This window comes from Lissotriton helveticus, chromosome 11 (genome assembly GCF_964261635.1).
Source record: "Lissotriton helveticus chromosome 11, aLisHel1.1, whole genome shotgun sequence".
NCBI classification, from domain to species: domain Eukaryota; kingdom Metazoa; phylum Chordata; class Amphibia; order Caudata; family Salamandridae; genus Lissotriton; species Lissotriton helveticus.
The window spans coordinates 611,014,253-611,041,565 of NC_136072.1; the positions used below are offsets into that span (position 1 = coordinate 611,014,253).

General features: G+C 46.0%; 1 protein-coding gene across 1 annotated transcript in view; it reads right to left on the minus strand.

The window, feature by feature from the left end:
* The window catches only part of SLC9A9 (solute carrier family 9 member A9), a 2,762,771-nt gene that overhangs the window by 2,514,632 nt on the left and 220,826 nt on the right, over positions 1-27,313 (minus strand). The window contains exons 3-4 of the mRNA XM_078666429.1: positions 12,207-12,284; positions 6,671-6,747 (exon numbers count right to left, since the gene is read on the minus strand). Coding sequence (XP_078522555.1) covers positions 6,671-6,747; positions 12,207-12,284 — 155 coding nt within the window. The remainder of the gene's footprint in view (positions 1-6,670; positions 6,748-12,206; positions 12,285-27,313) is intronic.

The window sequence follows — 27,313 nt, forward strand, 5'->3', positions numbered from 1 at the left end:
AGAGTGGGGGAGTGGGAAGACTACAACTCCCAGCGGCCTCCGCGACCGGAAGTCGCGTTGAGGCGGAGCGCGCCAGGAGGCGAATAAAAAAGGACCTCATCTCCCGCGTCGCGGGAGCGCGCGGGGCCGCGCCGGGCTAAGCCCGGGCAAAGGGCGGGCCCTCTGTGGCCCTCAGGGGACTGAAGGAGACGGGGCGGGCCACCACCCTAAGTACTTCCCCACTCCAGTACTTTCGTAGAGGAAAGGGGCAGTAACCACTGTTCAAAGATGACCAAAACAACTAAAACACCGATGGCGACAAGATCTACCAGCAGACTAAAAACAGTGAGTACACCTTTGCCCACTATAACCGCCATAGATATAATGCTGCAAAAAACTATCAACGTTGTGGCGGATGCTATTCAGAACACCGAGAGGAGACTCTCCTTGACACCTAATCTATGCTTCCCTGATCTGTCTGCTCATACTACCTATGACGATCAAAATCAGGATGACACTATCTCATCCCAGGAGTCTCTACTAATGCAATCGTTCTCGGAATTACCTAGATCACACATTAAGGAAAAACCCTCTAACTCTTTTTCCTTGGAGTCATTAGCAAATAATCAGGATAACAGTCTTATGATCTTATCTAACATCGCAAAAAATGATCAGCAGACAACGGATATTCCCTCGACACTGGAAGTTCGCACCGAGGAAAATGCCTTACCTGTCATTGTTTTAACAGAATCACAATCACTAAAACATCACAAAGCTCCAAAGATCAAACGGAAAAAGTCTAGAACTAAATTCCCTATGAGGAAAATCCACCTACCTCCGGGTAAACCCAAACGGTCTCTCAAAGACATGTGGCAGAAGAAAAGCTTAGTGGAACTCACTGGACCAAAATGTGGGGGACCCCTTCCAAACTCCCCAGATCTATACGACACAGATGGAAAATCTAAGTCCAATTCAGGAATTTCTGTAGTTAATGAGGAAACAGGTCACATTGATAAGAAGAGTATCATGAGTTTCCCCTTCATGAGAGAGATTGAAACTTTAATTAAAACACTTCTTCAACCTATTAGTCATCAGATAGATAACATAGAAAAGGCTTTGAGTAAATTTGAGAGGACACAAAATGATATATCTTCCAGTATTCTTAGATTGCTCAAAACAACTAACATTTCTTCTCTTTTTGTTCCCTCATCAACTACACTTAATGTAAAAAATTCCACAAAAAAAAGGCAACTCAGTAAAGAACACAGAAAAACAAAATAAATCACAATCACAGAGCCTACCCACAATAGACCTAACATTAAAGCCTCAAACAGTCCCCAACCTCACTGTGAATATAACGACTCCTACATTCAATAAACCAAATAACCAAATAGACGAGGATGATGATGACAGTGAATGGGCTACAGAGGGACATCCACCAAAAACAAATACAGGTGCACTAAAGAATAAGAATCGCACGGCCTCTCCTAAAAATAACACCCAATCAAAAGAAATAGGAGCTCATCCTACTAAACCTACCATAACAAGTTCACTATCACATATCAATCTACCTCCACAGGCTAACCCCTACACAATAATTATGATTGGGGTGCCCAAAGTCGACGTCAACAGGGAGGAAACGCGGGAGGAATTGAGGAACAAAGTAATGCAATGGCTCTCTACACATAGGCCTCTCCCTCAAAATATAATAGGCACTATACACCAAGTCAAAAGAGTAGAGTGGGTGGGCACTCGTTTTAAATCCACAGAGGGTGACTGTATTGTGGTCACCTTTAAACATCTAGGACCGGCAAAATTCATCGCAGACTGGAGGAGCCCGGGGACAAACAGCTTGATTAGGACTATGGGATTAAGTTATTTTTATCCAGCCCGATCAGATACATGTAGGAATAAAACCAAATATAACTACACCCAAGAAGGACGCCATATGACACAGCCAAATTTCCAACCCTGGCTGGTCCCTGCCCTACCCCGATTTGATAGCCCAATGGGTTTAGACCTCCACCCATACACTCACCCATGGGGAATTAAAGCATACAATCACCAATCAATTGAAACAGCTGAACGGCAAAGGCACGGTTTTTACCGTGCCTATAACCCTGCTACTGTACAATTTAATGAATATGAGTTTCCTACTGCTAACAGATACGATGTTCTCTACAACCACAACCAATTGGACGAGGTTGACTGACTGTCATCTGTCCAATTCCATGATACACTTCCCGATAAAGCAAGGAATCCCTCAGAAAGCAAGACTAACGCAGTAAAAACATCCGCCTCCCATGCAGTTTGCTTAGCAAATTCCACCCCCACGACGATATCGAGCTACATAGTCAGCCCCCGAGCAAATCAAGCTCATGCTCCGTCAGTGAACGAAGTAGGTAGTCCATCTAAAACCATAGCTTTACAACCTTACTCATCACTTGAGAACTCAAGGTCTAAGCATGTGACAGGGACCATCCCAGAACCACGCTCCCACTCCAGCATAAATCCAGAACTTAAATCAGAGCATATTACTTCTAATCCTATCAAAATACTGTCCTGGAACATTGCCGGATTGGCCTCTAAAATCAATGACCCATTATGGGTGGCCTTTGTTAAGAAGTACACCATCCTGTGTTTCCAGGAAACCTGGTTGATAAATGGCAACACCTTCATCGAGGGATTCCAAAGTTTTTTCGTCCACGCATCCCCTTCACCTAGTGGCAGGGCAAAGGGGGGCCTGGCAATATTTATCAGTCTGTCCCTTAAAATGCAGATTAATCATGTGCAGATGGATAGCAGGAGTATTCAGATCCTGACACTCAGAAGGGGGAAAAAAGTCATAACTTTGATTAATTTCTATAATTCTGTCGCAAATCCAAGTGACTGTAACATCGACAACCTTGTAAATTGTCTAGCTGAAAATTGGACAAAATTACCACAGGACAAAATACTCCTCGGCGACTTCAATACGCATATTTGCGGTAACCCTCTGTTGACAACTCTGGGATCGTTGGGCTGTGGTCTTAAAACAGGCCCCCACTTCACACACTGCCAACGTGGATCAAAATTGAACACTTTAATGGATTCCACGAATATGACCATGGCACTATCTCTGAAAGAGGACTCCTTTACCTTTGAAAATCCCACCTATAAAGGATCTGAGTCAGGGTCCATCATAGACCACATCCTTCTTTCTGCCGGTGTGGCCCAACAGGTTCTAAAGTTCGATATCCTTGTGAGCACTTATAGTGATCACAACCCCTTACATCTCGAGCTACAATGCGACTCTTTCATACTCCAAAACAATATCAAGGATCCAGGGGTACTTAAGTCGGTTAATAACAACCGTCGCTTGAAATGGAATCTGATAAATAGTGACAAACTGTATGAGATTGTTGTCAAAGACTGTGAACCTGAACTTAAGCTCTGTGCCACAGACTCTGCTTCACCTGAATGCGTTCTATCCGCCTTTGCAGTGGTGTCCAGAAGGATAGAAATTTTTCTGACTGTAACTGCCAAGGGAACACCTGCTCAACACCCACGATGGTTCGATCATGCCTGTTCTTCTGCTAACCGCAAATTAAAGGCTGCTCTTAAAAACAAACCGAGAGATCTAGCACTGGTAAAGGCCCTTCGAGCAGATTACAAAAAAGCACTTGCCTCATGTAAAAAATCTATAAAAACTAAAACATGGGAATCTCTGCTCGATCCCTCAATTGTGGGCAACAGCTCAAAGTTCTGGAAAATAATTAATAAACCTCTTTTTCACGACCCGACCGCTGAGAGTCTCGGCACAGTCATATCAGAGAATGACTGGATCACCCATTTTGGTTCTATCTTTAAGAGCGAAGCTCCACAGACAACAAAATCACCTCATCCCCCCGAAAGCAGCCCCCTACATTTTTCTATTAAAGAAATTGAACTAGGGATTCTTGGTCTCTCTAGCAACAAAGCCCCGGGCCCTGACGGTCTTCCACCAGACCTATTTAAATCCAACATCACCTTATGGGCCCCAATTCTTACATCTGTCATTAACGCCGGGGTTGAAGTGGGAGCCCCTAAATCCTGGGGAGCATCCACTATCGTCCCGGTATACAAAAAGGGCGACAGAACAAAAGCAGTTTGCTATAGACCTATCTCCCTGATAAACTCTGTTGCGAAGGTAGTGGGAGGGGTACTCTTAAATCGGCTGAATGCTTGGGCCAAGCAAAATAATATAATGACCCCAGCACAGTATGGATTCAGACCAGGACATGCAACAACTACTCAGTGTCTGAATCTATACCTAATAAGTGGTAAATACACCCAAGCAAGAGATGGAACATTGTATATGGCCTTTATGGACCTTTCTTCGGCCTTTGACTGTGTAGATAGGAGTAAACTATGGGAAATCTTGCAAAACATGGGCGTCGAAAATAATCTAATCAATTTCCTGGCTGACCTACATAGCGACACACGTGCTAATGTACGGTACACAAAAGACTTGAAAGTAACGAGAGATTTTAATATTAACCGGGGCGTCAGACAGGGCTGTATTTTAGCACCTCTCCTTTTTAACTTGTACATTAATGGACTCGAGGATTATCTGGTAAAAACTGACACAGACTACCCTCGTATTGGGAAAACAGGGGTGCCGGTCCTGCTATACGCGGACGACGCCGTTTTGATGTCCAGAACCGCATTAGGACTTCAAAAGTTGTTGGATTCTTTCTTCCAATTCATGTCATCACGTGATCTGAATATTAATAATTCCAAATCTTTTATTATGACGGTTGGAAAAAACCCCAAAAAACGATACCCCTTTTCGGTTAACGGGGAAAGTATACCGCTAACAAAAACATTTTCATATTTAGGGGTACTATTTGACCACAAACTTTCATGGGGCCCTGCTATAAATAAAAAGAAAGGCGAGTTATTACGAACCAATTTTGGAATATTGGACTTTGCACGCAAATTAGGTAACACCCCAGTGTCCGCCATAATGAAACTATATCAGGCAAAAAGCGTCGCAGTGGCATGTTATGGGAGTGAGCTGTGGGGTTTCTCATCAGTAGAAGCTCTGGTAACACTAGAAAATAATTTTTTGAAACAGGTCCTGAGCTTACCTAAAAGCACCGCTAACTTCTCTGTACATGAGGAACTGGGCTCACCGTACCTAGGAGACAAAATTGCTGCAAACCCCCTGCTCTGTTGGTTAAACTGTTGGCGCAATGCATCTATACCGCTGACACATAGTATCCTTGCTGAAGCCCTCACCTGGGAAGGACATCTTAAGATACCCTGGATGAATTATATTAGAAACTGTTGCAAAGACCTGGGCAGATTGGATCTATACCTAACACCACAGCATACCACAAAGAATGATGTTGATTTTGTAAAAAATACTTTCCTGTTAAAACGACAACTTGTCAGGGAAGACATCGAGATGAAGAAGTCCAGTGTTAGGAACCATATACTAACAAAGACATGTGTGTTCTGTGAACCATACCTATCATGGAACATTTCTAGATACGACCGCTTTCTGTTGAGCAGATTCCGATTTGGTTTCTACCACTTGCTTTTAGCTGTGCCGAGTGGAGCGCATAGAGGTCAAGTGTTGCCAGCTTGCGGCTGCGACAACCTGTCTCCGCAAGACTTGGCTCACTTTTTATTTCTGTGCCCTTATTATTCGATTCCAAGACAAATGTTTTTAAAACCCTTGCTTACAAAGTTGAATTTTGTACAGATCAAGCCTGCACTTTTATATCTGCAGATGTTGCATGACGACAGCACCTTTTTTATCTGTAAGTTTTTAAAAACAGCCCGGAAGGTCAGATTAAGTATGGAAGGATGATTCCAAGACGACCTGCACTAAACACGAAATCATGTCTTGAACAGGCACATTTATTTTTACTGGTCTACTGCATTTTTAACTCTCTCGTGAATTGCTTACTTTTAAAAATGTTTATAAAATTTTTTGAATGAATTGTATAATAATGTACTTATGTGCTTTTATGACTGCTTCTATGACAGTCGAATAAAGGATTTTTGATTTGATTTGAACAATCTCCATGGAATGGGATGCAATGTTAGAATCCCATAAACGCATTGATCCTGACCATACCCCTGACGTTCCAGAAATATGAGAAGCACCAACTCACTTCTTCTCATCACTCCGAAACTGAAAAAGAAAATGACCCAATGCCGGTCCTTCTCTGGCAACGTACTTAGGATGTGGAACCCACTCCCTATTGACCTACGATGTAACCCCTCCTTTGCTTGCTTCAAAAAGGGCCTCAAACTCCTTCTCCTCAACCAATACTCTACCAACCAAGTCAACCATCCTAGGCATCTATAACCGAATGGACTCCCCACTCAGTCTGACCTTCAAGGATGGTGGTTATCTGACTTTGTTATCCACCTACGTCTTTTTCCCCTCTCTGGATACTCAAGTATTATGTCTTTCCTTATATCCCGATGCATCCTCATGTCCTGTGATGTCATGCAATCTTTATTTCCTTTATGTATGTAAAGCGCTCTGGTACCCACAGGTCTAGCTAGCGCTATAGAAAACTCTATAAATAAATAAATAAAGCTATATACACTTACTCAGGGGTAAAGGCTGCTTGCCCTCCTACCTGCAAATGTACAGTTCACAGTTTACAATTAAACAAGTCATTACTATCAAGCTCTCGCTTTCACTTACCCAATGACAAGGCAGGAAATGGCAGTTCCTAAAAATGCATATGTAATGATCGATCCCAAATTCCGAAAAAAATGTCTCTGTAAACAAAAGGCAATGACAAATTAATGTTATACGTGAAAGAAGAATATTAAAAATTCTGATCCAAGATTTTGATATGACTGTAAACATTAAGCTACTTGGATGCATGAATATGTTCTTGCTTTCCTCTTCTTAGTTTCCTGTGATTCACCTCATATATTTATATTCCTTTTATACCCATGTGGCTAAGCCCACGCCATTCAAATATTTTAATGAAATAAAAATGAATAAGCCAGTTTGTAAGCAAAAAAATGAAAATGTAAAAAGGCATCCTGCTTTTCAAGGTGCAGAGAACTCTGGTAAATATAAAAATCTTAAATGTTTTATGGGAATTCGTTACATTCACTGTAAAGTTAATAAAAGCTTCTACACACATGTACATTTACACTCAATTCGGCTTGCAAAGAGAAATTCCCAACTTTGAACCTATAGCTTCACCTCAAAACTGCAATAATTTGCTTTTATAGCTCAAATCGAAGATCTCCGGAGCTGTCATCGATAACTCTCACTTTTCCTCCCATAATCACACCCACTTAAAGTACAAATTTCAACATCTTTCAAAAATGAACTTGAAACAAGTGCTAAATGAGGCAAAACATATCAAAAGCTCACAACGCTCATCCAATCCATGCTCAACCCAGTCTATCCATGCTAAGCATGCTGGGTCAAGGGATTCATACCCGCAGACTGCTGATGCTAGCAACTTGCACCACACCTCTCTTCTAAGGGGACTGGGAACAGCTCAGATGATGTAGGCGGTGCTGAAGTCATCAGCAGACCCTATGGCACTAGCCATCTATAGACCAATTTCAAACCTACAATTCATAAGCCAAATCTCTGTAGAGGAAATCACAAAACAACTCCAAGAGTACATGGGAAACAACAACAGTATGTAAAACCATCTTGAGGCTAGGGAGTGGTATAAAATCTATGCTAACATTAATTGACACCTTCTTTTAACCCTAGATTAGGATCACTGTGGGCGCGGTGCGTCCATTGGGGCGTAGGGGCGTAGCCCCACTAAGCCCCATGGACCTACAGCGTTGTCACAAAGCCAAATACAGATCGCGCTATCTGCCGGCCGGGAAACCGGGAGACACCCGACTTTCCCGGAGTTCGCGGGGGGGGGGGGGGCGGGGGGGGGGAGGATGGGCCTGCTGCAGCTGCGCAAGTGTATTTTTGGGCACAAACATGCCCGCGCATGCGCAGATCGTTTTCCTGTGAATTTCCCCTTAGAGAGGGGACCAGGGGGCGGGCCGCAGCCCCCGGGGTTACACAGGGCGACTGGGCGAGGAGTCATGGTGCCCCCCCAGACAATCCTGGCGCTGGATTGTCTGGTCAGTCAACTCCTGTCACTTCAACCACTCTGCTGCCAATGGCGTAGGGCACACGGGCCGTGTTTTATGTGGAAATGTGTTTGTGGCAAATATACTGAAAAGGTGGTTCAAAAAAGGCATTGAGTTGTTACCACGGCGAGGTGGGGTGAGAGCGGAACACAAGTCCGGGAGCTCCGGACGCGCAGGTGAGCACTGTCTCTATCAGACACATTGCGCTCACAAGTAACACTAGGTTGCACAGAGCTGTTTTCGATGCACTAACAAGTAATGTGACAGAAAGAAAAGTCGGCAAAGGAGCTGAGGTATAAATTAAATGTCTGTGTGACTGCAACACGATATACAGGTTTAATAAATTGCTAATGTGCATGCTAAATTTGAGTTCCTTGAATGAGTCATTTATATAGGTGTATGAAATTTGAAATTCCCCAGGTAAATACAATACTCATTTTTCATTCAGTGATATTTACTTAGGGAAGTATTGTGTTTCACAGAAAATGTCTGCATCTACTGCTTTAGCATTGAAAATATACTTAACCCCTTGGGCACGGCCGCGATTCTGCGATGGGTGGATGGGTGGATGCATGAATGAATGATGGATGCAGGATGGATGCAGGATGGATGGGTGGATGGATGGATGGATGGGTGCATGAATGAATGATGGATGCAGGATGGATGGGTGGGTGGATGGATGGATGGATGGATGGATGGATGGATGGGTGGGTGGATGGATGGGTGGGTGGATGGATGGGTGGATGCATGAATGAATGATGAATGCATGAATGAATGATGGATGGATGGGTGGATGCATGAATGAATGATGGATGCAGGATGGATGGGTGGATGCATGAATGAAGGATGGATGCAGGATGGATGGGTGGATACATGAATGAATGATGGATGCAGAATGGGTGGGTGGATGGATGGGTGGGTGGGTGGATGGATGGGTGGGTGGATGGATGGGTGGATGCATGAATGAATGATGGGTGCATGAATGAATGATGGATGCAGGATGGATGGGTGGATGGATGGATGGGTGGATGGATGTGTGGGCGGATGGATGGGTGGGTGGGTGGATGGGTGGATGGATGCATGAATGAATGATGGATGCATTAATGAATGATGGATGGATGGGTGGATTGATGGATGGGTGGATGCATGAATGAATGAATGATGGATGGATGCAGGATGGATGCAGGGTGGATGCATGGATGGGTGGATGCATGAATGAATGATGGATGCAGGATGGATGCAGAATTGGTGGATGGGTGGATGGATGCATGAATGAAAGATGGATGCAGGATGGATGGGTGGGTGGATGCATGAATGAATGATGGATGCAGGATGGATGGGTGGATGGATGGGTGGGTGGATGGATGGGTGGATGGATGGGTGGGTGGGTGGATGCATGAATGAATGAATGATGGATGCATGAATGAATGATGGATGCAGGATGGATGGATGGATGGATGGATGGGTGGATGCATGAATGGATGCAGGATGGATGATGGATGATGGATGGGTGGATGGATGAATGATGTATGGATGCATGAATGAATGATGTATGGATGCAGGATGGGTGGGTGGGTGGATGGATGGGTGGATGCATGAATGATGTATGGATGGATGCAAGGTGGTTCGGGCTCGCTCGCTGCGTTCGCTCGCTGCGGTGCAATATGCAAATTAGTTTACGCCCACCACTTTCAAATGTCACCAGCCGCCCCTGCCTGGGAAGACTAGAATATAAGCGACTTGAATAAGAATGTGCTCCATTCCATTTGCCAGTTCATTGGTTGAAACCAGCATGAAGTTGTCTCCTCCACATTTGGTTTTGGGGTAGTGGAGGCGACATCGCCCTCAAGTCCGGTTAGGCTCATTGAGGTTAACCTGTGTGCTCACATGTAGACTGGCCCTGAATTTGTTACCCCAAGAATCTTCCTTTCAATTCCAATACAGCCCGTTGTGGCTTCCATCACTCATATTGAGGTTAAAATGACTTGTGCAAATACTTCATTTGGAATTTTTAACTGTAGTTTCTCATGATGTACATTTAATTATAATTTTTTGAACCCAATGCACTCAGTGCATTTTACACCAGCTTGGTGCTGCTTCAGTACTCAGGAGTACTTCTGTGGTATCTCTTTTAGTGAGTTTCTTGTGGCTGTAAGATCCCATTCGGAGCGCTGTATTATCAGAACGTCGTGCTTGTCTAACCTGCGCGCAGTTAGGCAATAATGTTTTAAGCCAGACTGCATGTGTGATTTGAGGCAGATGAGCGCCAGGTTGCCGGTACTAGCATGGATGTACCTAGAATACCTTTGGAATGCTGGGCTGGTTTAAGGTTGGACCTTCACAATGGTTAGACAACCAGGAAACCCCGATTGGGTGTTATCCTGCCAAACCACAACATAAAATCACCCAATATCACTGATCCTTCTAGCACCACAGGTTCTTCCCTTAGATGCTTACCTATGAGGAAGTCTCTCTTTCTGAAATTCAGATCAGGTATTAGATCTGACTTTTAGCAATGCCAATTGATGATGTGGGTGGAGCTAATAGAGTAAGTGGGTGGAGACAGTGGGTGGAGCCAGAGAAAAGTAGGTGTGGCCTCCGACAGACATGTCAGCACCTGCACTTCATATTTTACAAATTAAGCACTAACGTGATACTACTTCACATTTATTATTATTGCCATGGGCATATCTTAAGGGTGAGAACCTGAGAACTACGTACATACTTCTGGAAACATAAGCAGAACTCTGATTCAAGCATCATGGTTAAAAATGCATATACTTCACCGGCCAAAGAGCTATGCGGTTAGTCCACAGCAGAATGTTCTGTCAGAGCTGATTTAAGAAACCAAAGCGAGAGAGAGGAAGCCGTTCAGGACTCGAAAAAGTGTTCCCTGAGGACCAAGAATTTGAAGGTGCTCGGTTTCCTGGACAACCATCCAGATTTATAATACTCAAAATGGCTGACATTTTAATTTGAAGGCAGAGTTCATATCTTCAAACAGGTGATGCAGCCCAGAACTTTCTGGAGGGAATCCAGAAAGAGGCTAATTGGGCAAGCAACATCTGGCCATGTTTGCTCAGGCTGTGCATGAAATTGGAGTAGGCTTTGATATCCTCACAATATGATGAAAACAGGGGTATAGAATGTATGTGATTAGCAAGGTGCATTGTGCAGTGCCAGAACAGACACTTAGCTTTAGTTTCCAGCCCGATGCTTTATCTTCCTTCCATCCACGAGCGACTCCGAAAACCATGTATTTTGGAGCCCGGAATACGAACCTTGATAACTTTGAGTGACTTCATCAGCCGCGGTCGGTAGGGGAGTACTTGCCGGGGCGGTGACAAGGGGAGGTGGAGGGTCAGGGTGAGGGTTAGTAATGTATGGATAATGGAGGTTTGACGGTAAGTAAACATTTAAATAAATCAAACGAATTTTGTTGCGCGCACTGCATTGCATTTGGGGATGCAGTGTGCGCAACGAAATTCATTTAAGTTATTTAAATGTTTACTTACCTGCAAGCCGCCATTATCCATACATTACTAACCCCCACTCTGCCCCTCCCCCTCCCCACGTCACCGCCCCGGCAGGTACTCCCTTACCGACTGCGGCTGGACTTCATTGAGCCAAACTAATTGCACTTACACTTCATAGGCATGTTTATGTCATGACACTAAAATATATCTTAAAAACAACACAAAATCGGACAGCCACTGGATGCAAAGATATACATTTGTTTGAAGATAGTGGCAGGAGGCGTATGGAAGTTTTGGACTTTGGATTGGCCAGTATAGGTGCCAATCATTCAGATTCAAGCCTTTAGGAAGAGTTGAGGAAGTGACGTAGTAATTTGAATGCTTTATTAAGTTTTGGTGTAAATAATACAAATAATTTGGACAACTTAATTTCAACATTAATAGCTGTATTATCTGAATGCATCATGTATGTAAAACACACAATACAGAACACACAATACACAGTTGTAGCTCATATTTGGCACAATTGGAAGTCCACCTGTCAGAAACATTCTGCTCATTCCATGCAGAAAGTTTCGATTAAACATGTCTGGTAAATCTCTATTATTCTAAAGAAGTATTGTGTTCAGCAATTACCTTTTTCAAACTGTATCCAGCGTGAAATATAATTGGAGGTAGAAGTACATTGAAGAACACTTCAGGATCAAATGTCATCTGCCAAGAAAAACAACAGGATGATTAAATACAGAAGACATAAACATTAGTTCATTATACAAGAGTAGCTGTTGCAATATTGTGTAAACTCTTCCTGGGGAGTTTATTTTGTTAAGAATTTGGCTGGAAGTTTGTACATGGACTCAGCAGTTAGACTGTATCCTTGCCTGGCAAAGAGTTTCTAGTATTACGGCATTTATATGAATATTATTTCTTGGATTGCTTTCCCAGTCCTGAGGCGAAAAGCCGGGGCTGGTGGTACGTTAACTTTGGCAAAATATTTTTAAAAGCTACTTCTGTTTTAAAAATTGCTCATTGTGTGGTGTCACTTCGATTTATCCTGTGTTGGCTCTGTTTGTGTTGGGCATTTCTCGAGCGGCCGCCATCAGCTGAGGCGTGCGCGCTGACGCCGCCCCCTACAGGCCACGCCCCCCACAGGCCACGCCCCCTTCACCTTCGCCTTCATAAGCGCTGATCTGCTAGCGCTTCCCTGATTGCTTTCCCAGTCCTGAGGCGAAAAGCCGGGGCTGGTGGTACGTTAACTTTGGCAAAATATTTTTAAAAGCTACTTCTTTTTTAAAAATTGCTCATTGTGTGGTGTCACTTCGATTTATCCTGTGTTGGCTCTGTTTGTGTTGGGCATTTCTCGAGCGGCCGCCATCAGCTGAGGCGTGCGCGCTGACGCCGCCCCCTACAGGCCACGCCCCCCACAGGCCACGCCCCCTTCACCTTCGCCTTCATAAGCGCTGATCTGCTAGCGCTTCCCTGATTGCTTTCCCAGTCCTGAGGCGAAAAGCCGGGGCTGGTGGTACGTTAACTTTGGCAAAATATTTTTAAAAGCTACTTCTGTTTTAAAAATTGCTCATTGTGTGGTGTCACTTCGATTTATCCTGTGTTGGCTCTGTTTGTGTTGGGCATTTCTCGAGCGGCCGCCATCAGCTGAGGCGTGCGCGCTGACGCCGCCCCCTACAGGCCACGCCCCCCACAGGCCACGCCCCCTTCACCTTCGCCTTCATAAGCGCTGATCTGCTAGCGCTTCCCTGATTGCTTTCCCAGTCCTGAGGCGAAAAGCCGGGGCTGGTGGTACGTTAACTTTGGCAAAATATTTTTAAAAGCTACTTCTGTTTTAAAAATTGCTCATTGTGTGGTGTCACTTCGATTTATCCTGTGTTGGCTCTGTTTGTGTTGGGCATTTCTCGAGCGGCCGCCATCAGCTGAGGCGTGCGCGCTGACGCCGCCCCCTACAGGCCACGCCCCCCACAGGCCACGCTCCCTTCACCTTCGCCTTCATAAGCGCTGATCTGCTAGCGCTTCCCTGATTGCTTTCCCAGTCCTGAGGCGAAAAGCCGGGGCTGGTGGTACGTTAACTTTGGCAAAATATTTTTAAAAGCTACTTCTGTTTTAAAAATTGCTCATTGTGTGGTGTCACTTCGATTTATCCTGTGTTGGCTCTGTTTGTGTTGGGCATTTCTCGAGCGGCCGCCATCAGCTGAGGCGTGCGCGCTGACGCCGCCCCCTACAGGCCACGCCCCTTGCTGTTATATAAATGTGCATTTACAGGAAGCGCAGCGGACGAGCGCAGCGGGAGCGCCGTTTGCGCGCCGAAGGCGCGCCTAAGGCAAGCCCGTCTGCGCCCGTCCGCGACTGTCCGGGGCTAGGGGCGCGTAACTCTGCCCCGCTTATCACCTACACCCCGGACCAACTGCGCAGCCTCCAGGGACCTTGGCCCCTTATTGCCTCCACATGCTCTCGCATTTGCACCCTTGCTCTTGCCCCTACCGTCTCCCCTCACATCCCCCATCCTACCGTCAGCCCCTCTGCTATACCTTGCAGCATTGTTCCTCCTGCTACCCCTAAAGCCCTCACGGCGTGTTATCTCAACACCCGGTCTGCGGTCGCGCATGCGCACGAGCTCTCGGTCCTGCTGGATACTCATGCCCCAGACCTCCTTTTCCTAACGGAGACCTGGTTCTGCGATGACTCCCTCCCCGCCCTATTATCCATCTTACCGGCCACTTACTATGCCCTTAGGGCCGACCGCCCTACCGGCAGAGCTGGGGGTGGCGTGGCAGTCATCGCACGTGCCGATCTCCCCTTTCAAATTCTATCCCTGCCCGGTATTGCGACCTCCGAATATCTGGTGATTCGCACCACTTCTACCTCTCCCCCTCTGACCTGCTTCCTCACCTACCGTCCCCCTCAATCCCCCATACAGTTTCTTTCTGATTTCTTGGACGTTTTAGCCACGATTACAGTCAATAACTCTGCTATCCTACTTCTGGGCGACTTCAACTTCTGGCCCTCTGACCCTGCTGAATGTTCGTCCTCTAAGGAGTTTTCTGACACTCTCCAATCTCTTAACTTTACATCTTTCGTTCACTCCCCCACTCATATCAAAGGTCACACGCTCGACCAGATCTGGTCCCTGAATTGCCCTGTGGATTCTCTCTCCATCTCGCCCTGCTCATGGTCTGATCATTACCTGATCTCATTTTCCCTTCCTACCCACCCCCCAGCTAAGCCCCCCCGCCCCAAAAACACCTGGGTTCGATCTTGGGGCCGAGTCAATCCGGAAAATCTCTCCTCCCTTCTCACCTCCTCCCTTCCCTCCTTGCAGGGTCTTTCCACTCTTTCCCAGTTCAAGGCCATCGACCATTGGCTCTCCTCTGGCTGCGACTCCGTCGCCCCGCTCAAACTTATCACCTCCAAGCGCGAGAAGGATGCCAACCGGTGGTTTAACGTAGAGCTTAAGGCCACCAAACTTAAAGTACGCCGCGCGGAGCGGGCATGGAGGAGAAATTATTGCCCCATTTTAAAGCTGGAGTATACCACCGTTCTCGCCCAATATAAAAAAGACATCTTGGAGGCTAAAACATCTTACTTCTCCTCCAAAGTCCTCGCCGCGGATAACCAATCCAAAGAGATATTTACGATCATCCACAACCTAGCATTCTCGGACAGAACAACCCTCAAGCCCGTTCCGTCCGAAGACCTCTGTCACTCCCTCAATAACTACTTTATTCATAAAATTGCGATCATCAAAGCCAACATCCCTCCCCCTTCCCCCTCCTTCATGGATCCCCAATGCCCCCCTCCCAAGGGTGAGCTCATCACCCTCCCCCTCATTACTAAGGAATCTCTGATCTCTTTAGTTTCCTTGGTCAAATCTGGCTCTCCGCTTGACCCCTGCCCTGCTCACATCCTCCGGCACATATTTTCCACTTGCCCTGACCCCCCCCTTCACCTCCTTAATAGTTCCCTTGCCCAAGGCATAGTCCCAAACCCCTTGAAGTCTGCGGTTATCGTGCCTATCCTAAAAAAACCCGGGGCAGACCCCACCGTCCCCGCCAACTTCCGCCCCATCTCCCTCTTGCCATTTTTGGCTAAGGTCCTCGAGCGCCATGTCACCTGCGCCCTGAGCTCCTTCGTGGAGATGCATGGGGCTCTTGCCCCCCGCCAGGCCGGCTTCCGCCCCGCACACTCTACGGAGTCCGTTGTCATCTCGGTCCTGGACAACCTCAGGGAGGGTATGGATACCAACCAGCGCCAGGCCCTAGTGCTCCTCGACCTCTCTGCCGCCTTTGATACTGTGGATCACACCATTCTGCTGTCCCGTATCAAGGCGGCGGGGATCGGGGGTACCGCTCTGGTCTGGCTTTCCTCCTTCCTGAGGGACCGCACCCAGGCCGTCCGCCTGGGCGACTTTACAGCGGACGTCCGGAAAGTTCAATGCGGGGTCCCCCAAGGTTCCTCCCTTTCCCCCCTCTTATTCAATCTGTACGTTGCCCCGCTTATCTTTTCTCTTCAACAGATGGAGGTCGCCGTTTTTAATTACGCGGACGACCTCCAGCTGGTTTTCAATCTATCCTCTTCTCCTTCCTCTATCTTAAACTTTCAATCTGTTATGCTCCACATCAGGGACTGGATGAACCACAATCACCTTAAACTCAACCCCGACAAGACCGAACTGGTGCTGACGGGTGGTTCATCCAGCCCCTGGTCTCCCCTCTTCTGGCCCCCCTCCCTTGGCCCTTCTCCTGTACCCTCTTCCTCTGTTAAAACCCTGGGCATAAAACTCAACTCTCAACTTACCCTTCACTCCCAGGTTAGCTCTGTGGTGTCTTCTTCTTTTCTTGCACTGCGCACTATACGCAGGGTGTCCCGTTTCTTTACTTTTTCCGCTCTCAAACTTATCATTTTGGCCATGGTGGTATCCCGCCTGGACTACGGCAACGCCCTATATGCTGGCATCCCCGCATATAGCTTGCGCCGCCTACAACTGATACAGAACCAGGCGACCCGCCTGGCCTTCAAACTTCCAAAATTTCACCACTCTACCCCTCTTCTAAAAACGCTACATTGGCTCCCTGTGCTGGCCAGGGTCCAATTTAAGCTCGCCTCTATCACCTTTTTGGCACGCCAGGACGTGGCACCTGCATTTATCTCTTCTGAGATCACTCCCTACGTTCCCACCAGGGAACTCCGCTCGTCCTCCCAGTCCCTCCTCACTGTCCCACGCTACCGGAGAAAGAAGTGGGGAGGCTCAAAATTTGCCACTCTTGCCCCGATCCTCTGGAACTCCCTTCCCCTCGAACTCCGCTCCATCACTCTGTACCCCCAATTTCGAAAACATCTCAAGACCTTCTTGTTCAAGAAGTTCCTTGAGTAACGCGCCATCACCCCCCCTTGCTTTCTAGCTCTGGACCATGTTAGCATTAGCGCCAAGAAACCGTTGGTAGACGTGCGCTCTATAAATAATTTTAAACTAAATTTTAAACTAAACTAAACTTGAATGAAAAATAATGCATTTAGTGAGTGAGTGATGGGTATTCCTATCGCTAAAATTCTCCTTAACTCATTAAGCTATATCTTCAACTGCAACAGGAAGAACTTCCGAGTGCTGAAAGCCCTGAAGATAAAGTCAGCTTTGGGAAACTCGGGGGGGTCAAAAGAGTTTTATCAGTGAAGTAAATAAGATGTAGATGTTCTTAACTCGTCACCGCTTAAGCTCAGGTGTAGGCATGTGTGAACAGTTCTGTATAAACATTCAGATCTCAGAATAGGGTTCCGAGAATTGCTAGCCTAGGGCTTTCATCTCCTTAAGGATATGACCTCCATGCTTGGGCAAGCTGAACGATCATTGGACGAGCCCGAGGCTGTTATTTAGTGATGATTCCTGCTGAATCATAATGGGTAACTAAAGATTTAACAGTTTTTTATTGGGTTTTATCAACTTTAGACATTAGCAGTTGAAGAAGGATGAGCTCAACAAGTGGGTGGCATTCTTTTTTAGACATTAATCAATTGTAGCAGAATAAGAACAAAAACAGGTAGCAATTTATAGATACAACACAATTTCAGTACATGAAAGAAATTGACGCTGAAAGTGAAATCAGACGGTCATTCCAGCTGGATTCCAACAGGCTCAAGGAGCCCGTCGGCTAGTCGGAGAGCGGCACGTAATCCCGGCGTTTCTGCCATAGTGATTATGATGTTGTTTTCTGACAGGCTTTCCATGTCGGGCTTTCTGACATGGAAAACCTGTCTGAAAGCGACATTGGAGGCCCCTAGCAGGGTCCCCTCCACCATGTGACAGGCACCCATGTGGCAGGCACCCTATGCAGGGATGAAACAATTTTCCCAATTGTTCATGGGAGCTTGTACTACGGGCAGTTTACGGCAGCAGCACAAGCTCGCATAGCCAAATGGTGCGGTCGCATTATAATTGTGGTGTCGGGACCGCCGACCGGAAGTCGGTCAGTCCCGAGACCGCAATGGTATTAGGCGGAGGTAAGTCCATCCAACGTCGTAATTAGGCACTTTGTGTCCTAGTAGGATGATGGGGAGCCAATGAAAAATGGGGATGGGTTGCAGAATTTGGAATAAGAAACTAGGGGAAGCACAAGTGATAATGGTACAATGCTTACCATATTATGATGGAGGGGGAGGGGAGCCTTGGACCTGAGGCTTTTAAATTAGGCCCGGTGAGGGAGAGATGTCCTCTTCAGCCAGTTCTTTGTACTGAATAAGCATAGCATCCCAGGCAGTGGCTATAGTATGCCGGCGTATACGACTGGCCCCCCCAGTGCAGTGCAGAGCTTTCTGCCTCACCCCATTTTAAGTAGTGTCATGTGCCATTGGAAGAGAGTCAGGGCATGCTGAGCTCTTCAGTGCATGGTTAGTAAAAGCTTGCCAACAGGAGGGCGAGTTTGGCGAAGCGCACCCGAACCATGGGATTTTTTTTGTCTGTGAAAAATACCTAAGGAGGTATTTTCCCATGAATTTAACGTGCTAAGGTCTGTGACTGTGGTTAATGAAGTATGTATTGTGTGCCAATAAGTTGCTATGCTGAGGCAGGACCAAAGCATGTGCTGAAGGTTGGCAACCTGGGTGAGACATCTAGGTCAAGTGAAGTTGGATGCAGGGAACATATGATTAAGTCGAGAGGGTGTAAGGTGGGCCCTGTGAAGGATCATATATTTAACATGTTTAAATTGAGTATTTATCAGAAAAGTCTTAGGGGACTCCTGCGCTCTAGATCACTCAATGTAGTGAAGAGGTCTTGTAAAGTCCATCTCCCAGAGGCGAGGAAGGTAAACTATAGAGATGTTCATGTGTTCCCTAATAGCTTTGTATAGCCATTTGATGAGAAATCAACCTCCCACCCATAAAGTATAGAGTGTGTATCACTGCGCGGGTAGGCGGGTCATCATCTAGTGCTCACCATAATGATCAAAGTGCCACCCGCAATTGCACATATGTTGGTAACTGTTATGGGGAAATATTGTGGTCCTGATGAATTTGCTCAAATGTAAGGATCTTGGCATCTTGGAAAAGGTCTCCCACCATTTCCAAGGGGTGTGCATGCCAGTCCGATAGTTGATCATTTGTAAGGAGACCTAGGGGCCTCGGCACGCCCTGGAGGGGGATTATTGGGGAGTATGATCGTGTTTTTACTTGTGAGCTGGAAAATCCTAATTAGGCATTTATGGGTGATCCATCCTGTGTAGGGACCAGGAGCAACATATCATGATAGTGAGGTATAAGAGCTGGCATTTAATATATATATGCTTGTCTCATAAAGGTTTTTTAATGCCAGCCATAGGGATACCCATTGAAACTGTTTCGCTAAGTAGTAAGTTTCAAACTATGGCGCCCCACGCCCACCATAACCCATTGGCAGCTGAAGTTTTAGAAGAGCCACACGTCGCCTACCGTTGTGCCACAATAGGTCCCCGAAAAATTGATCCAAATCACGGAAAAGGCTGCTTTTGGGAAACACCAGAACATTTACAAAATACCATGGGAAGCAGGGAAGGAAGATCATTTTAGACAATGCTATCCTACCTATGAGTGCAAGGGGGAACCGTTGCCAGAAGCGGACTTGGGATCTAAGGGGTATGTAGGCATGTTTCAGGTTACCCTCAAACAGAACTTTTTGGGAGTAGTATAAAGGAACCCCTGGATAACGGGCCACAGCTGTCCTCCAGGCTAGCGGAGTGTCACCCATTTGGATTACCTGATGGGGGGAATTGCTACGAAATGGAAAGGCGCATGTTTTCCCCCAGTTCACTCGGAGGCCAGCTACTTTCTCAAAGTCCCAGAAAGTAGTCAATATTAAAGTCTTGTATGCTGAAGCATCTCGGATAAATAATAATATGTCATGCACATAGAGTGACATAGCGTGTATGATTCTGTCTAGAGCATGGGTACTCACAAACATTTTCCCAGAGGCCACAAAATTGTTCTGTGATGTGACCAAGGGCCGCACTGTTACCAGCATGGTGGCAGTCGGGTCTGGCGAGGGGTTTGTGGTAAGGTGGGTGTGAGGGAAGCTAGGCGTATACATCAAGTGTCTGAATTGCACAATGTGAAACCAAAAACTTGGGATTAATCCCAGCTTCTCCGCTTAACCGAATTGTGTGATCCTAAGCAATTATTTTATTTCACTTTCCCTTCTTTTTCTTCATTATCACATATGAGGATCTCAAAATACATGACTTCAGGATGTGGGCTGTACAAAGCCTTCTCCAGTGTTTGATTTAATAAACTATATGTTGTTAATGTATTATAGAAACCTCAGTCCCCAAAAACTGCACATGACAACTCACTTGCCTCTTCATACATTATTGGCATTGTTATCAGGGTGTAGGGAACAATGAAAGTTTCTCAAGGCATGTTTGAAAATTATCACTTAAAAACAAATTCTCAATGCACTGATAATCTGATGTACTAAGGTGAAATGATTCTGCATGTTAATGAATTATTAACAGACTTTATCATACTTTTACTGCAAGATGTCTTTATAAACGAAGGTGTTCCTAAAGTTAAGTGGTTTAGGACACCCTAGTTGCTTCCTTCGTTTAATGTCAATTAACCTTTACACAAATGCTTGCCGGTTTATTTTACATATGTGTTATGTTAGTATTAAGTCATGTAAACATTAGCCCCGTGCTGCTCTTAACCAGGGGGCGGCATGTAAAGGTTAGGAGGGCCGCATGTGGCCCCCGGGCCGTACTTTGACGCCAGCGGCTCCAAGGCGATTGTGAATAGGATAGGGGAGAGAGGAAAGCCCCAATACGTGCCACGACCTATTGGAAAGGGGGGTGAAATCAAGAGACCAATGAGCACACTAAATGATGGGTTTGTGTACAACAGCTATGTACAGGTCACCAGGCGTTTACTCAGGCCTGCTGTCCGTAGAACCTCGAAGAGGTACTCCCAAAACAAAGAATCAAAGGCCTTCTCGAGGTCCAAAATGAGGCATGCTGCCTATGTGTACCACAGTAAGGCTTGATCCATTACATGGAAGAGTCGCCTAATATTATTAGACGTATTTTGTTCAGGTACAAATCCATTTTGGTCGGGATGAATGAGGGCAGGAAGTACACTTATGTATTGATTCTCTGGGACTTTGCTGAGTATTTTATGGTCGGCGCCCAATATGGCCAATGGGCAGTAGCGGTGCGTCCATTGGGGCGTAGGGGCGTAGCCCCACTAAGCAAGCCCTGGACGCACAGTGGTTTCCGACTAAAGCAAATACATTAAATATAACAGCGCATGCAGCGCGACTGAGTGTCTGTCAATGTGGTCGGACTCGGAGTGCGCAGGGGGTGGGGGGGGCGGGGCTGCTGGCCTGCTGCAGCTGCTTGAGTGACAGTCTGCAGCAGGCCAGCACTGTGCGCATGATATCACCGTGCGGCGACTTGCCCGCGCATGCGCTGATGCCCTTAGGCATAGAGAAGAGGCCGGGGGTGAGGCTTCAGCCGGGCGGGTTCTAAAGGCTTCCCAGGGCGAGCGGTCCATGTGCCTTGCTAGCCAATCCTGGCGCTGCATGCAGCGCCAGGATTGGCTGGTCCAGTGCAGGCCAATCACTAATTGGCCTGCACTGGACCAGCCAATCCTGGTGCTGCATGCAGCGCCAGGATTGGCTAGCAAATCAGTGGAGGCACTCTGCAGAGAGAGGGGAGAGGAGCAGCATGGCCACCGAGTTTGCCCCCAAGATCAGCCCCACGCTGATGACCCCAGAGGCCCAGACCCGCACTACATCGGAGGGTAAGTGTGCTCAGATATACTGCGTCTGCCGGCGCTCCTGAGCGACCGACATAATATTGTTGACGAGGGTGTGTTGGCACGGAAAGTTTCATTTAAAAACCCACAGCTACGCCGGATCTGTGAAAGTGCTGATCTCTGGGACACTACAGCGCATACCTAATGCATATACCCTTAGGCTGGCCATTGCATATAATAATACGTCCGCATGTTTTAAAAGCCACTAATTAGTACGTTGGTGTTATTTTGCCATGTGTCGCAAGTCACTTCGGTTTGGTGCAAAGGTTAGAAGGTTAGACGCATGATTTCCCAAAAAGAAATACCTCAATAAAAAAAACTACCTTTAAAGAGTAGACTTATTTTCAATGCAAAACAGAAAAAGTCACACATGTAAAACGAAGTTCAAGGAGGGTTGGGTCCATGTCAGATTCCCAGATATTGCTTTAAAATAGCTTACATTCAGTGAATCTAAACCAAACTCATTTACCTCGTCTGCGGTTATCCAGAAAATCTGGCACGGATCTGGCGTTCCTGGGACTATGTTGGACATATCCCCTTTAAAATCATGGCAGTGTAAAACTGAATGTTTCCCCACACTTTTATGAGGTCGACAGAAAGTGCACACTTTGAAGCTTGTCAGCTTTACAAAGCATTGCATCAAGCATTCTTTGCAGAACAATTTTCCCACAAAAGCTTTTTTGCAAGCAACTTTTTCCACTAAATGTGAGACTTTGTGGGAGTTGTTTCCCATGAATCTACTTTCTGTAAAACATATCTTTACAGTCTTCTTCAACGTCAGACAACTAGCAAAGCTTTAATAAAACGTAATGACAGTTGTGGAGAAATACCTTGCAGCTTTGTTTATCTGTGACGTGGAAACTTTCATGTTTTTCTCTTTTTTAAGCTCTTGTTAAACAGTCTATAGTTTGGAACCAGTCCAACATCACCTTTTTCTTTTCTTTTAATAAATCGGATGTAAAATTGATCATCGCCATAATACAGGGACTGTTTGAGTTTCAAATGCACTGCTATAGAGTGTGAGAGGGTAGGAACCCATTAATCAACATTAGACTTGAAGAGGGCGGTGGGGAGGCCATTGGGGCCTGGTGCTCTGTCTGGTCTTGAAGTTTTTAGAATATAATCTGAACCATGGCTACAAGATAATTCAGCATCTGTGGGGAAGCCCAATCTCCTGGTGATGCGGGCAATCCAGTTTATACCAGAGATTGAGTTACCTGGTTCCTTTTAATGCTGGCAATTAAGGTTATTTATAAATTGCCAGAATGCCTTTGAGCACCCCTGGCGGCACATTTGAATTTGACGTACTTGCATTCAATAGTGACTTCTTCGTGTGGCCCAAGAACCTGTTTAGCTCTATTTTCTGCTGTTCCAATTTTTGCATGTACCATATTTAACTGGTAAGAGGTCTACGCATAGGTACATTTCAGGCTATGTTGGGGCCTAGTGTTAACATGAACTTTGTAAGATCAGGACAAACAGTGTCACAAGTTGTTTGCTGAAGCCACTCTTCTAGAAGATGTGTAATTTCAAATGAATCAACAATGTCAAAGAACCCTGCTTGGAGAAAAGTATGGTCAAACACCGCATTTCGATAATGTGCCAAGAAATGTGTCTGTTTCAGCGGCCTGTTGCCAGGGAACCTTCCATTCAGAGAAAGAAAATTTAATGAAGGTAATGTCTTGAGAAGTCTAAGACCCCTGGGTTCATGCCTTTGAGGTGCAACTATTGTTCTGGGAATACCCTAGAAATTGTCAGTGCATGTAAGACATGGATGATCCATCAAATTGTATTTCAAGTTAAGGTTAAAATCCCCTGTTAGGACTGGTCAGTCATCTCTCTCCCTGTTGAGTAGTGAGCGAAGTGTTGTTTCAAGGCGCGCTGTAGTATGTGCTTTAATAGTACTGTCAGACTGGAGATAAATACTTATCGGTAGGAGTCTGGAGAGAATAGACTGCTTTCCCTGTGATATGCCCAAATAGGCCTGTGATATTGCATGGCCTTTGTTAGATAGATATTCAGATCCCCACTGGCTCTACCCTTACTTAAAGGTTTAATAGCATTAACACAGAAACTCGGGAAGCACAAGGCAGAAGTGGGGTCACAGCACCATGGTTCCATTGACGTTAGCAATGCCAGATGTATGATGCCACTGGGCTGTGAGAGCAGTGGGCTGTGAGAGCTGTGTGGGCTGAGAGAGCTGTGTGGGCTGAGAGAGCTGTGTGGGCTGTGGGGGCTGTGTGGGCTGTGTGGGCTGTGAGAGCTGTGTGGGCTGTGAGAGCTGTGTGGGCTGTGAGAGCTGTGTGGGCTGTGAGAGCTGTGTGGGCTGTGAGAGCTGTGTGGGCTGTGAGAGCTGTGTGGGCTGTGAGAGCAGTGTGGGCTGTGAGAGCAGTGTGGGCTGTGAGAGCTGTGTGGGCTGTGAGAGCTGTGTGGGCTGTGAGAGCAGTGTGGGCTGTGAGAGCAGTGTGGGCTGTGAGAGCAGTGTGGGCTGTGAGAGCAGTGTGGGCTGTGAGAGCTGTGTGGGCTGAGAGAGCTGTGTGGGCTGAGAGAGCTGTGTGGGCTGAGAGAGCTGTGTGGGCTGAGAGAGCTGTGTGGGCTGTGAGAGCAGTGTGGGATGTGAGAGCTGTGTGGGATGGGACATTTTCTTGGCATTGACATGCATGATGTTGGAGGCTACCCAGAGGGAGTTGAACGGAGTACGGAGCCTGGTCTCAAAAGCTTGCGTACTGGACGGATTCTTCAGGAAGGCATGGTGCTAACAATCGAACCAGGAATTTACTTTATTGATCCCTTGCTCGACCAAGCACTGGCAGACCCCGCACAATCCCATTGCCAGTGTAAAGTTCTAAACTTGCTAGATTGATTCAGACATTGGCTCTGAGCAGCCGTCTGTGTCTGGCGTTTCTTGCAGAGCTACAGTATTGTGATGGAAACTTCTCCTATGCACAGCTTTTCAGCAACCTCTGAAATGCAAGAGCGCATGAATTGGTGAAATGCAAATGCTGATTTTTACAATGTGAACATTACTGAATATCTGTTTTTATAAGATGATCATCCCTCTAAGGTGATTCAGATATAAACTATGCATTCTGTGTAACTGCTTTCTTAGATTAACTGTCGATAATCATGTTCATCTGCATAGGCTGCTTCTGCTGATAGCACTCATAACGTTGTTGGAGGAGTTATTACTGTGTGGGTTATGTGACGCGTTTGCAAAAAGGCATGAATTGTTATTTGTTATTATTATCATGTATGTGTTGACTTTGAGAGAAGGCGTCCAGTGTAGTTCACATGAAAGCTGAGTTTGATAGCTGCGCCGATGGTAGCAGAGGGATCAATTTTGCATTTTTTACAGGTTTCTCAAAATGTAGATCACTTGAATATTAGGATCATGGCGGTTCTGCAACTTTTCAACTAACTTATTTCTAGTCCACCTCTGTAGCCAGATCTTCCAGTTTTAAAGAACGTTGCTTGATTTCTGCCACTGCCAAGCCTATGCGTCACTGTCAGAGGCTTAATGCGCTGGACGTCTCTGGCAAAGTTCAAGTGACACTGCGAGCTCTGAAGATTAGAGGTCACTTGCAACATTCAGACAAGGTCTCTGCATCACTAGTTTGTTTCACACCTATAGGCAAGACCACCAGAATTATGCGATTCTGTTGCCGCAGCGTTTTCTGCATAATCGGGGATTAGTAAGGTTAAATATTTGCCTTAACGCCGTTACCATGTGTAAAACTGTCAAAGTTATGAAGTAATACTATCAGAGTGTGGCACATTACACTGCACAATTTGACTTTTCTTGATGCATAATCTAGCCAACCCTGCCACATACTTTGGTCCTTCCCTGCCGCATAATTCCAGTGGCCTTGTCTCTAGGTGTTGCAGTATTACTTAGATTTAAGACATGCAAAACTATCCAGTAGTAGTCTGTGGCCATGCCCTCTCTGCCCCTCCCACCAACACATCTCCAAAACAGCAATGGTCTGTGGTCTAAAGCATTTATGTCATAGCTCTCTGTTGGACTCCATGATCACATGTTCCAATCCTAGCTTGCCCACTTAGCCTTTCATTTTTCTAAGGTCGATCAAATGAATACCGTTGAGTTGGATAACAATAGCATCCACTTTTCCGCGTTAAGATAGCCATCGGTGAAAGTATGTGTTACCTAAGCATGCGTTATATACCTTGTTTTATTGACGGGTACATCACAACTTTAGGTACACATGTATGCATGTCATTCAGGAACACTAAGCTTCCCGGCTTATAGGAAGAGTAACGCTGCCTTTGTCGCAGGACCTCACAGCTCCATCAAGTTTCTTGCCCATGTTTATGAAGCGACGTGTTTCAGAGTGTTGAAGTTATTCAAAGGGTGATGGGGCAGGAAATATGTTTTAGAACTCCCTCAGGGGGAGCTCTCCCTCTAAGCCTGTCTGGGGCATATTTTCTTTTTCTGGCTACTCCCTTGTTTACATCAAATATTTTTACTCTGTAATAATATCCCTGTACGTGCTTAATGTACTTAAAAAGGCAGCCTAGTGCATGACTTGTAACATTTTAGAATGCATCATGTGTGATGTTTCAGAGGATTTTCTATGCCTTTAGAGAGGCAAGCTGCCGCGCATAACTATTAGAAGATATCCATGAGCTGAATAATGGTGTTTAAATTACCAACAATGTCCATGAAGTCTTCCTACACACTCCTTTCACATTTCCATTTTATATTTAAAATGCATTACCTTAATCAGTCCAGTTTGCGCCTTAGGCAAAACATCATGGCTCACATTAGAGGCTTTTACAAGTGTGAATGTATGAAGCTCTGTGGTTATACTGAATAAGCAGCTACCTATGTTATGCCATCTATTAATGTAATAACTGCACTTTCACAATTGCTTTATTAACCTTCCTGCTTTCTCAAATTTGCTTGAAAATGCACGATTTTTCTTCTTTTTTCCCAAAATTTTCTTGGGGGGTTATCCCCCCAAACCCCCCTTTTGGGGTTCGGGATCGCTCGCTGCGCTCGCTCGCTACGGTGCTGTATGCAAATCACTTTGCGCCACACCACTTTCAAATGTCACCCACCGCCCCTGCCAATGGGTGATAGGACAAGAGGCGGGTGGACTCCCTATGAGGCTTCAGCAGGCATACTAGAAGAGTTTCATGGAGTGAGGTTGGGAGAATGCCGGTGGTCAGGGATTCATTATACACCTCAACTAAATGTGGAACCAGACTGACTGAGAACCAATCATAGTATTCAGTTGGAACCCCATCTAGCCCTGGTGTCATGTATTGCTTTCTTTACCTCAGCCACAGTAGTGAGTTTGTCTAACTCCTCTCGTAGCAAAGCGTTCATGGTGGCAAAGGGGAGGGGTGTAGGAAACATCTTATTGAGCCAGGGGGTGGGGTGGGAGGGACCCTGCATAGTATGAGCTAAATGCTTGTAATATAGCTGATTGGGATCT